The sequence below is a fragment of the Chlorocebus sabaeus genome, chromosome 5, assembly GCF_047675955.1.
Source record: "Chlorocebus sabaeus isolate Y175 chromosome 5, mChlSab1.0.hap1, whole genome shotgun sequence".
Classification (NCBI taxonomy): Eukaryota; Metazoa; Chordata; class Mammalia; order Primates; family Cercopithecidae; genus Chlorocebus; species Chlorocebus sabaeus.
The window spans coordinates 11,687,736-11,700,201 of NC_132908.1; the positions used below are offsets into that span (position 1 = coordinate 11,687,736).

The window sequence follows — 12,466 nt, forward strand, 5'->3', positions numbered from 1 at the left end:
AAGATATCTGCCATAGTAATTTCTGAACTCTTCTGTAAGTGAGATATAGTGATTTTGAAAAACTCGCTCTTCTAACTGTGGGAAACAGTTTGGCGAATCCTTAAAACGTTAGTAGAATTACCGGATGTCCCTGTGATTCCACTCCTAGGTACACATCCAAAAGAACTGAAAGTAGAGACTCAGTCAGGTACCTATGCACAAGGGTTGACGGCAACATGATCACCATCTCCAAAAGGTGGAAACAGCTCGATGTAAATGTCCATCATCTGAAGAATGGATAAACAAATTGTGGCATGTCCTTACAGTGGGACATGATTCAGCTATAAAAGGAATGAGGGGTCAGGCGCTGTGGCTCACGCCTATAATCCTGACACTTTGGGAGCCCAAGGTGGGGTGGATCACTTGAGGGTCAGGAGTTCAAGACCAGCCTGTCCAAAATGCTGAAACCTCAGCTCTACTTAAAAAATACAAAACTTACCCGGGCATGGTGGTGGACACCTGTAGCCTCAGTTACTTGGGAGGCTGAGGCATGAGAATTGCTGGAACCCGGGAGGCGGAGGTTATAGTGAGCTGAGACTGCACCGCTGCACTCCAGCCTGGGTGACAGAGCGAGACTCTGTCTCAAAAAAAAAAAAAAAAAAGAAAAGGAATGAGGCTCTGATACATGCTTCAACATGGATGAACCATGAAAATATGCTTAGTCAAAGAAGCCAGACAAAAAGTCTGTATTAAAAAAAGACCACATATGAGATGATTCCATTTATGTGAAACATCTGGAGTAGGTAAATTCATAGAGACGCAGTGTGGATCAGTGGTTGCCAGGAAGGAGGATGAAATGGGAAGAAATTGCTTAATGGGTAAGAGGTTTTACTTTGGAGTGATAGAAATGTTCTAGAACTGGATAGTGGTGATGGTTGCACAACATTTTGAAAGTACTAAAGGCCACTGAAATGTTCACTTTCAAATGGTTAATTTTACATGAATCATACCTCACACATGATTTTTTTTTTCCGAGACGGAGTCTCACTCTGTCACCCAGGCTGGCGTGCAGTGGCATGATCTCGGCTCACTGCAAACTCTGCCTCCCGGGTTCACGCCATTCTCCTGCCTCAGCCTCCTGAGTAGCTGGGACTACAGGTGCCCACCACCACGCCTGGCTAATTTTTTGTATCTTTTAGTAGGGACGGGGTTTCACTGTGTTAGCCAGGATGGTCTCGATCTCCTGACCTCATGGTCCACCCGCCTCGGCCTCCCAAAGTGCTGGGATTATAGGCGTGAGCCACCGCGCCCGGCCAATACATGATTTTTTAAAAACCTTCAGCTTAGACCATCCTGGCTAACACAGCGAAACCCTGTCTCTACTAAAAATACAGAAAAACTAAGCCGAGTATGGTGGCATGCTCCTGTAGTCCCAGCTACTTGGGCGGCTGAGACAGGAGAATCGCTTGAACCCGGGAGACGGAGGTTGCAGTGAGCGGAGATCACACCACTGCGTTCCAGCCTGGGTGACAGAGCGAGACTCTGTCTCAAAAACAAAAACAAAAAAAACCCGTCAGCTGTGCCACCGCTCCCCACCCGCTTCTCACTAGCCAAGTAAGCCTTTCACTCAGTTCCATTGCTTCTACTGCTGGAAGCAACCTCTACAACTTTGTGCTTTCAATTCTGGTGGGTACTCCTTTAAAGCTAAAGTGCTCATCATGCCTTTTAAAAGAAGACTTTAGATAGTAAATATAGAGACCATCTTTTTTTTTTTTTGAGACGGAGTCTTGGTCTGTTACCCAGGCTGGAGTGCAGTGGCATGATCTTGGCTCACTGCAACCTCCACCTCCTGGGTTCAACTAATACCCCTGCTTCAGCCTCCCGAGTAGCTAGGATTACAGGCGCCTGCCACCATGCCTGGCTGATTTTTGTGTTTTTAGTAGAGATGGGATTTCACTGTGTTGGCTAGGCTGCTGTTGAATTCCTGACCTGACGTGATCCGCCCACCTCAGCCTCCCGAAGTGCTGGTATTACAGGCGTGAGCCACTGTGCCCAGCCTGGAGACCACCTTTTGACACCTTGATATGAAATGAGAACATATATGTGGAAAGGTGTAAAATTAAAAGAGACACCCCCTACCCTCACCTGAGTTACTACTTCTAATAAATTCATACCTAAGTGCTGTGTTTTCTAACCTTCTGTGAGTGGGGCCAGGCAGGGCAGGGATGCTTGGACTCTCTTTGGTCTCTGATTTAGTCACTTCGAGGCTGCTGGGGGAGTTCCTCTGAGGTGTCCATTCACTGTCCCCTGTCTGCCTCCATTAGATCCCATCTCAGGCCCCTTCCTACTCTACACTTCTGAAATTCACTGATGTGGGTGGAATGATGCTTTGTAAAAATGGCCGTGCAAATGTGTGCCAATTACCTTGACATTTCCAAGCTGCTTGGTGCTCAGAACTCGTACTTTAGGACAGGAGGCTCACAATGGTGACCCATAGCGTGATCTCTTGGACTTGTGTGGTAAGAGCCTTAGTTTACAGTGTTTAAAAATCAGATCTGTATAAAAATGTGACTCCTGGCTTCTCTCAACAACTCAGGACTGGTGGCAACCATGTCCCTGCGTAGACAGTGGGTTGGAAGTGGGGACTGCTCCTTAGCTGGGGTACTCTTGTCCCAGTGTGCCCTGTGAGGACTTCGCTCCTTGGAGGCCCTGTCTGTATGTGCTTTTGGGATGCCTGCCTTAAGGAGTCGTAGTAGAAATCTTTACAAACACTCACCGTGTGTGTGTTTGTGTTTGAGAGTGCGCACATGAACAAGAGAGAGAAAACCAAAAAATTACAAATTTGGAAAAGTTAATAAAGATCTAGAACCTTCTCAAGATTTTCCAAGATGTTGTTCTTCTGTACCTTGTGACTTTCTTCCATTTTCCATCCCGTTCCCATGAGTGCCTCACATTTGTGTTTTCTGTTTTGAGATTATAATTCTGTAGAAACCATAGTTCTAAAACTGGGCAGGGCCAGAATTTAATCACACTTTTGATTTTCCAAAAGAGGACAGAGAAAGACCGGGAGAACTGCCAGAGGCCACACCCTGGGAACGGTTGTGAGTCCTGAGGCTGTGCGCTGCCTCCCAGGAGCCGGGCTGGGGCTGGCACGGCCCGCTTGGGGGACAGGCTTTCAAGCGAGCTGGACCAGGTGCGGGTACTTGCCTGGCCACTTCCTGGCTGTGTGGCCTGAGGCAAGTCACTTACCTTCTTCTGGCCTCTGTTGCCTCATTCAGACAGCAGGTGTAATCATGCTTGCTTCTCAGAAACCTTGTGAGAATTACATGAGATTGTGTATTTCAGGTGCCTCTCACATTGCTGGGTGTGCACGAAACAGGCAGTGCATGGTAACCACTGGCCATCTGAGTCCTGGGAAGGGATCTTGAGACGTTTCTTCCTCTTTCATCTTAACAAATTGAAAAGAATAGAAACTCTGGGTGGGCTAAGAGTAGAGGGAGGCAGGAGAGAGAAATGGAACGAAAAGTTAGAACGGGCCTGAGTACTTTAAAAGTTATATTTTGGAACTCGATATAGTTTATCCTTTCTTTTGGAGATAAAAGGAAAGGGAGTGGGTAGGCAGACAAAGATATAAAAAGCAGGATGTTACGTTTGAAAAACGATGATGTAGGTTAAGTCCATCCCCGTAGAGGAACATTCTTTATTTGTGCATGTGCCCTCATGAGCTCTCTGTTTAAATATAGCTGAGTACGGGCCCCAGGGGAGCGTTTGTAAAGGCTCTTTGAGGTCTTTGGATAAAGATGCTATATAAAGCCAGGGAATTATTGCACAGATCTATGTATATATGTGAGAGAGTGTGTGTGCGCACACATGCGTCCACACGTCACCCTGTCTAGTCATCGCAGTCAGCAGTCTCTTCCCTTTTTAATTTTGAAAAGGCAGTTGAAGATCAATTAGTCCCAGGATAATTTCCCCCTGGGGGGCCTTTAGTGGCTGAAGAAGAGACGCCTCTCACCCCTCCCTTGGCGTCACTGTTTCAGTGCTTTATATAGCAGCCTCCGAGGCCCGTAATCATTTGTGTGAATGGGCCTGTGCGTCATCTGGCTGTGTGTCTGTGTTTATGTTTGGGTCCCTGGGGACTGGGGGCTGGTCCCTGCTCCACTGTTCTTTTTGAAATTGAGCATTCGTGTGGTCACTGCCGAGAAAGGAGGGGAATGGTTTTGTAGGCTCCTCCTGATTGAGGTCGTGGTAATGATATATGGGACCGTGTCCCCTCCTCCCCATGCCTGTTGCATTCCTGAGATGCGTAATGGAAAAAGCTCAACTGGAGCCTGAATCTCTGTCACTGGGGCAGGAAATTATAGCTGTGAACCTGGTGGTTAGTGTTCTCTGCCGAGGCCTTGAACTTATGATTAACACGGTTGACATTTCTGCCCAGCTAATCCCATGCTGAGTTCCTGGAGCTGAGGGTGTCGTTTCAGCAGTGGGCAACTGTCAGTCATTAATTTGTTTATTAATTCACTTACGCATCTTACCTTTGATCATTCACCAGGTCTCACGTGTGTCCTGTGCTAGGCACTAGAGCCCCAGTACTCAAGGGACCCACAGGCTTGGGGGTAGGGCTTTGGTGGGCAGAGATGCAGATGGGTGCCTTTAGCCCAGTGGACAGTGTGCTTTCGTGGAGGTGCATATGAAGTGCAGTGGGAATCACTGAACTCTACTTGGATTGTTTGGCTGTGAGGACACAGAACCCACGCCGATTTCGAACACAAGGGCACAGAAACCCATAGGGGTTCCCCAGGGCCTGGGAGCTGAGAGTCACGCAGAAGCCAGGGTGGCCATTCGTGCCTGACTCCTTTATTCCCTGTGGCCACATGGTCACTGCAGGTCGCCTCTCACTTCTTCCGCCGGCCCTCGGATAGCCGCCTTGGCTATGGTGGTGCAGCAGGAGACTAAGCCAGGAATGAGGAGTTCACTGAGTCACCCCAGGCTACAGGGCTCCGGAGTAGCATGTTTGACAGTTCGAACACCCGATGCTTTGCCAGACTCAGCACTTTCTCTGTGGCTGAGTGGACTTGCCTTGAGGGGCTTTGCTGGCTCCGCCGTTTGGTGGCCCTCTGCCTGTGGCTGCTGCATCTGCATTTGTCTCTGTCCAGACCTCTGTACATGGCAATAGAGGAGCCTCCAACCAACGGTCCTGGGCCCAGTTTAGGATTTCATTTAGGGATGGGTTTATTTATTTATTTTTTTTTTATTTTTTGAGATGGAGTCTCACTCTGTTGCCAGGCTGGAATGCAGTGGCGCGATCTTGGCTCGCTGCAACCTCTGCCTCCCTGCAACCTCCACCTCCTGGGTTCAAGCGATTCTCCTGCCTCAGCCTCCTGAGTAGCTGGGACTGCAGGCACACACCACCACACCTGACTCATTTTTGTGTTTGTAGTAGAGACGGAGTTTCACCATGTTGGCTGGGATGGCCTCCATCTCCTGACCTGAAGTGATCCGCCCACCTCACCCTCCCAAAGTGCTGGTATCACAGGTGTGAGCCACTGTGCCTGGCCAGGATGGGTTTATTAAACTGGTCTTTTGACCACTTGGCTTTCGGCAAGTCACTATTTCAGTGTGTCTCCACACTCACCATTGTGGAGTGACTTGCAACTGTTCGCTCTTGGGCCACATGTGTCTGTTGCCACCTTCTTTTGAGTCTCTTGTCAGGCTGTGGCACATCTGAACTTCTGGAAGACTCTCTATGATGGGCTCGGTTTGAGTCAGTAGCCACCCTTGGTCTCACTGATTGCAAGTGGAGTGGGTGGGATGGGAGGCCTGTGGGAGCTCAGTCTCTGAGCAGGGGCAAGAGTATGACAGGGCAGGCGTGTGGACTCCCACGACTGCTACAGCCAGAGAGCCCCGGCTGCTCAGAAAAGGCACGCCCCAAGTGGAAGCTTGAAGGACAACCTGGAGTCAGGGAGTGGGCCAGGCCTTCCAGACCCTGGGAAACAGCCTGTGCCAAGACACAGAGGCATGAGAGAAGGAGAGTGTGTTCAGTATGGCTGGAGTCTAACCAAGGATATGGGCAGAGGCTGGAGTGGCAGAGAGGACACTGGTCTGGAGCTCAGGAGAGGGCCTGAGTAGAGATGTGGGTGTGTGCTTGGTGGAAGCAATGATTGAGCTCTTGGCATAGGTACAGCCTTATATCCCCACAGCACTACTGAGACCGGGCTGTAACTTTGTCATTGCCTATCATCTCTGTTATTAAAATTAAAAAAAAATTTTTTTTTTTTTTAGGCGGAGTCTCACTCTGTCACCCAGGCTGGAGTGCAGTGGCATAATGTTGGCTCACTGCAATCTCTGTCTCCCAGGTTCAAGAGATTCTCCTGCCTCAGCCTCCCGAGTAGCTGGGATTACAGGTGTGTGCCACCACACCCGGCTAATTTTTGTATTTTTAGTAGAGGTGAGGTTTCACCATGTTGGCCAGGCTGGTCTCGAACTTCTGACCTCAAGTGATCCGCCCGCCTTGGCCCCCAAAGGATTATAGGCGTGAGTCACTGTGCTCAGCCTATTTTTTTTTTTTTAATTTTAACTATATGACAAAAATTGTACGTGTTCAGGGCATACAACATGATGATTTGATGTATCTCTGCATTGCATAATGACTACCACAATCAGATGAACATATACACCACCTCCCCTAATGAACATGTTTTTTGTGTGTTAATATGTGTGATGAAGACACTTAAAGTCGGCTCTCTCTTCAGATTTCAAGTAAACAGTACCATAGTATTGTTAGCCAGAGTCCTCATGCTGTCATCAGATCCACAGAGATTTACTCACCTTCTAACAGAAAATTATAAGATGTACCCTTTGGCCAACATCACCCATCTCTCCCATACCCCTATATATATACACATATACATCATATACATACACATATACATCGTATACATATGCATCATATACATACACATATACATCAGATACATATACATACACATCATATACATACACATATACATACACATCATATACATACACATATACATCATATACACACATACATCGTATACATATACATCATATACATACACACATATACATATACATCATATACCTACATGTATACATCATATACATACACATATACATACACATACATCATATACATATACATCATATACGTCATATACATACACATATACATCATATACATATACATCATACACATACACATGTACATCATATACAACATATACATCATATACATACACATACATCATATACCTATACATCATGTACATATACATACATCTATGCAGTGGAATAATATACAGCCATAAAAAAAGGAGGAGTCCGAAGCAGCAGTGGCTCTCCTGCTGTTCTCTTTCTGTCCGTCTGCAGTGTCCTGTGTGGGTACAGCCAGTGGCCCCACCTGATTGGCACAGTGTCACAACTGCTGCAGAGCTGCCTCAACCGTGAATGAAGAAGGCTGAGAGTGGGGCATGGAGGGAAGAACTTGTGATGTTCTCTTAAGATGGGCTGGCAAATGTTTTCTGGAAAGGGCTGGACAGTGGATATTTCAGGCCGTGTGGGCCCCATGATCTCTGTCGAAACAACTCATCAAAGCAGACTTAGACAATACCGAAATGGGCGGGTGTGGTTCGGGGAAAGCTTTACTGGCCCCTGGTCTCTCCTCTGAGGCTGGTGATACCAGCAACATTTTCCAGCTGAAGGAGCTGAGAAGCAAGGATGATACCATTTGCTGGGACCTCGAACTGAAGTGTAAGGGACATGGGATTCAAAGGTAGATCTAATTAGAAAACTGGTGTTCAAGGCAGGGCACGGTGGCTCACGCCTGTAATCCCAGCACTTTAGGAGGCCGAGGCAGGTGGATCATGAGGTCAGGAGTTCGAGACCAACCTGGCCAACATGGTGAAACACCATCTCCACTAAAAATAGAAAAATTAGCCAGGTGTGGTGGTGGACGCCTGTAATCCCAGCTACTTGGGAGGCTGAGGCAGGAAAATCACTTGAACCCTGGAGGCAGAGGTTGCAATGAGCTGAGATCACGCCACTGCACTCCAGCCTGTCTCAAAAAAAAAAAAAGAAAACTGATTTCCTTTCTACACTGCCAGTTTACTGCCCTGAGGAGCTTAAAGTTCTACAAACAGTGGACCAATTTTGCATGTGTGTTAGATGTGCCCTTGATGTGCAGATACTATAGCAAAATTATTATTTCCTTAACGGAGTTGGTCTTCGGTTTCAGGTTAAGAGAGATGGCATATATGTTTGTTCAGATACTTATGTAGTTTTTGTTACTCTGTTTCACGTATTTAAACATTATTGTACCAGAAATTAATTTCAGAACATTGCAGGAACAGAGATTTATTGAAGTCTGGTGTCTTGCTTTTCCAATGGTTCCTTGCCCAGCTGCATTTGTGGACGAATCCCTCCTGTCCACAGCATTTTCAACGCTGCTTTTTATCTCAGATCAGTTTCTGATGGTTTGAATTAACATTCCCCTGTGCTCTTGCCTGGTTTTGTGGCTCTGTCTTCTGAAGCCGAGCAAGGAACCAATGTTGAGATGGATGGTCATTTGCCTTTCAGCCATAGGAGAGGGGACCCCCCAGCGTGGCCAGGCTCTGCAGAGGCCACAGTGCAGAAGCGCTACTCTGTTTTCTCTCGAAATGTGAGCTGTGGCAGGTCACAAAGAGGAAGGAAATGACAGTGATAGAGACTAAACAAATCATGGACTGCACGGCGTGGGGGAGAGGAGAGAAAATTACATGTTCGGGAGCTCCTCTGCTCGTGTGTGTCACTTGTGCTTGGCGAAGTATAATATTTACCCAATCTATGGAAATCACCCTAACGTTACCTGCCAGCTTTACTGCCCGCAAAGAGTCACAGAACAGCCGAAGTGGCAGCAAAAGTGAATGTGCGTTCAGGTTCAAGCCCGTTGAAAGAACATTTTGGGGGGCATGCCAGCTCTCGGTCCCTTTCCTTCTTCACCATTAATCTGAACATGATGTCACAGCCGCGTGAGGAAGGCGGAAGAGTCTCACAGCTTGTCTTTCTGTGATGTCTTTTAAAAAAGATTCCCACTACCAGAGTACGCTTTGGCTGCGCTTGTGATATCAGTCATTTTGATGCTGATAAAAACACAGGTGTCTCATCCAAGAGGCTGGAGATGCACCACGTATAGGATGGGGGAGGGCAGGGAGGGGTGAGGCCAGGGTGGTAGAGTGGATTGGGTCAGCATCCATCATCCTCTGTTTCTCACAGGTGGCTTTTGGGCAGTGATTTGGGCTCCTGCAAGGGGGGCTTGTGGCTGAGATCTCTCTTTTTGTTTTTGTTTTTGCTTTTTTGAGATGGGGTCTTACTCTGTTGACCAGGCTGGTCCTGAACTCCTAGGCTCAAATGATCCTCCTACCTTGGCTTCCCAAAGTGTTGGGACTATGAGCATGAGCCCCTGTGCCCAGCCTACATCTCTTAAGGCTACTTGAGGCTGTACTTGCCAGGCAAGCATTGCTGTCTCTGAAACCTCCTGGGAAACAGTTTTTTCCTCCTAGAATTTCCCCCTGGAATATAACATTTTCAGCTACAAAGTCTGAGTAGCAGCATTGGGGACTCCCTTATCCCGTGCCTGCAAGGCCCAGAACCCAGATACTTGCTCTTCCAAATGCCACATTGCTGTCTGGGGTTGATTTCCCATATTGCCCGTGGTGATCTTGTTTCACACTTCAGAAAATTCTACTATCTAGTCTGCTGCTCTAGGGCATAAACCATTTAAAAAATCCTTTATTTCCCAAGGTAAGGCAGACAGGAGCTCAATAAATCCCCTAACTCTTGAAAATGTTTAACCCACTTGTGCTTGTGAGCCATACGGCTACCTTATCTCCATTTTCCTGTCTTCCGCTGTTGCATTTCTGCAAAGACTATAATGATATTGATCAGTAATACTTGCTAAATGCTATCCTGTGCTGGGCACCATTCCTAAGCATCTCACTTATATATTGTCTTACTGAATTCTTACAACACTTCTAGGAGATAGTAACTGTTAAGATCTCATTTTATAGATAAGGGAGTTGGTGCTCAGAGGGGATCACTAACTTGCCCAAGGTTAATCCACTGTAGAGGCAGGATTTGAACCTGGGACCTGACTCCAGAGACTGTGCTCTGAAATCCAGGACCCTGATCAGCTGAGTCTCTTAGACTGTTATAGGAGTTATTTTTGAAAGGGAAAAGGGAACTTATCTAGACAAGTCATCCTTAATAGCATATAATCCAGAGAGGTGAGGGCATGTTGTAATAGTCGAGACCTGCCAATTAATCTTGACTTTGTTTTCTCCCCTTAGGTGAACTGCGCCAGGCCATTGTGGCCATGATGAACAGGAAGGATGAGCTGGAGGAGGAGAACAGGTACTGTGATTTTCAGGCTTGAGGAATAGCCTCTTTCTTTGACGTTATGCCTCTGGGGCAGACAGAATATAACAGATGAGGGACATTTTGCTTTCTTGGCAAAAATCGTGACTGGCAATTTCTTATCATCGGGGATGTGCCACTGTGGTAGTTCTCTTGTGCCTGGTGTGTAAGAAAGGAGTGAGAACCTTATGATAACAGCACCTTCATAGAACAAGCTAAGAATTTGGTAGAACAGTCATTAATTCTTTTTTAAAAAACAGCCTTTATTGATATTTAATTCACATACACTATAATTAACTCATCTAAAGTGTATGGCTGAGGCAGGCGGATCACAAGGTCAGGAGTTCAAGACCAGCCTGATCAACATGGTGAAATCCCATCTCTACTGAAAATACAAAAATTAGCGGGGTGTGGTGGCCCGTACCTGTAATCCCAGCTACTCAGAAGGCTGAGGCAGGAGAATTGCTTGAACCCGGGAGGCAAAGGTTTTAGTGAGCCAAGATTGTGCCGTTGCACTCCAGCCTGAGTGACAGAGCGAGACTCTGTCTCAAAAAAATAAATAAAGAAATAAAGTATATAATTCAGTAGTTTTTACTGTATTCACAGATAGGAGTTAACATCAACACAGTCAATTTTAGAACGTTTCATCACCCCCGAAAGAAGCCCTGTACCCTTTAGTTATCACCTCCTTAGCCTTGGCAGTCTTTTTTTTTTCTTTTGACAGTTCTGGCTCTGTCACCCAGGCTGGAATGCAGTGGCGTGATCTCTGCTCACTGCAACCTCCACCTCCCGAGCTTAAGTGATCCTCCAGTGTCAGCCTTCTGAATAGCTGAGACTATAGGCGCATGCCACCACACCTGGCTAATTTTGGTATTTTAGTTTTGACATGTTGCCTAGGCTGGTCTTGAACTTCTGAGCTTCAGTAATCTGCCCACCTTGTCCTCCCAAAGTGCTGAGATTATAGGAGTGAGCCGCTGTGCCTGGCCTCTAGGCAGCCTTTAGTCATCATTAATCAAAGACCTGTCTACCTACCATGTTCCAGGCATCTGAACACTTACCTTAAAGTTTGCCCAAATCGGGGATACTTAGGGCAAGATGAAATTCGGAGTCTTTTGACTTGGCCAAAAACCCAGTTGCAAACTCTTGAGAGGGCAAAAGGTTTCATTAATCTTTCTTCCCTTTTGAAACCCATGCTAGCTATCACCTGACATTGGCTGCCGACTCCCATCTGACTTATCTTGACTGTGGGGTAGTCATAGAAGGCTTACCTGCAGTTACCCCCTGAACTTCAGCAAGCATGATTCAGCTACCTCCCTGGGACGTGTGCGTTCACGTCACCCTCTCTTACTCACACCCTCTTTTACACACAGTCATGATTCTCCTTTAAACCTCACTTTTGGTCCTGCTTGACAAGCTTCTCTCTTGTCCTTTCTGGAAACATATAAAAGCAAACAAGCATGATTTCTAAAACAAAAGAGGATGTCTTCAAAAGGAATCTTTAGACCGCACCGTTTTCTAACTAGAGTAAACTTTCAATAGAGGGCTCGCACCATTGTGGGATTCTTTCTCCTTGCTCCAGCTGGGGCTATTATCCTGGAAGAAGCCATAGATTTTGTCTTACCTTGTGAAGAACAATAACCGCTGTCTGTTACTTTTTTGTACTTCCCAGAAAGAAAGGAAAAATTGTACCATGTTTTTGTCAGGGAGCCCCAGGCCCCACGGGGGTAATTTCCTCAAAGCTCTCAAGGAACACAAGTCTTGGAGATTTCAGTGAATGATCAGAGTGCGGTGGGGGTCAGATGTTTTTGATTATATTCTTTTTTTTTTTTTTTCCTTGAGACAGAGTCTTGTTCTGTTGCCCAGGCTGGAGTGCAGTGGCGTGATCTCGGCTCACTGCAGCCTCTGCCTCCCACGTTCAAGCAAGTCTCCTGCCTCAGCCTCCCGAGTAGCTGGGATTACAGGTGTGTATCACCACGCCTGACTAAGTTTTGTATTTTTAGTAGAGATGGAGTTTCATTTTGGCCAGGCTGGTCTTAAATACTCCTGACCTCAAGTGATCCACCCACCTTGGCCT

At 46.7% G+C, this 12,466-nt stretch overlaps 1 protein-coding gene across 5 annotated transcripts in view; it reads left to right on the top strand.

Annotated features, from left to right (window-relative positions):
- Positions 1–12,466, top strand: part of SNX29 (sorting nexin 29) — a 638,098-nt gene that overhangs the window by 134,002 nt on the left and 491,630 nt on the right. For all 5 annotated transcript variants that reach the window (XM_007986063.3, XM_007986052.3, XM_037989526.2 and 2 more), the window contains one exon: positions 10,326–10,389. In XM_007986063.3, coding sequence (XP_007984254.1) covers positions 10,326–10,389 — 64 coding nt within the window. The remainder of the gene's footprint in view (positions 1–10,325; positions 10,390–12,466) is intronic.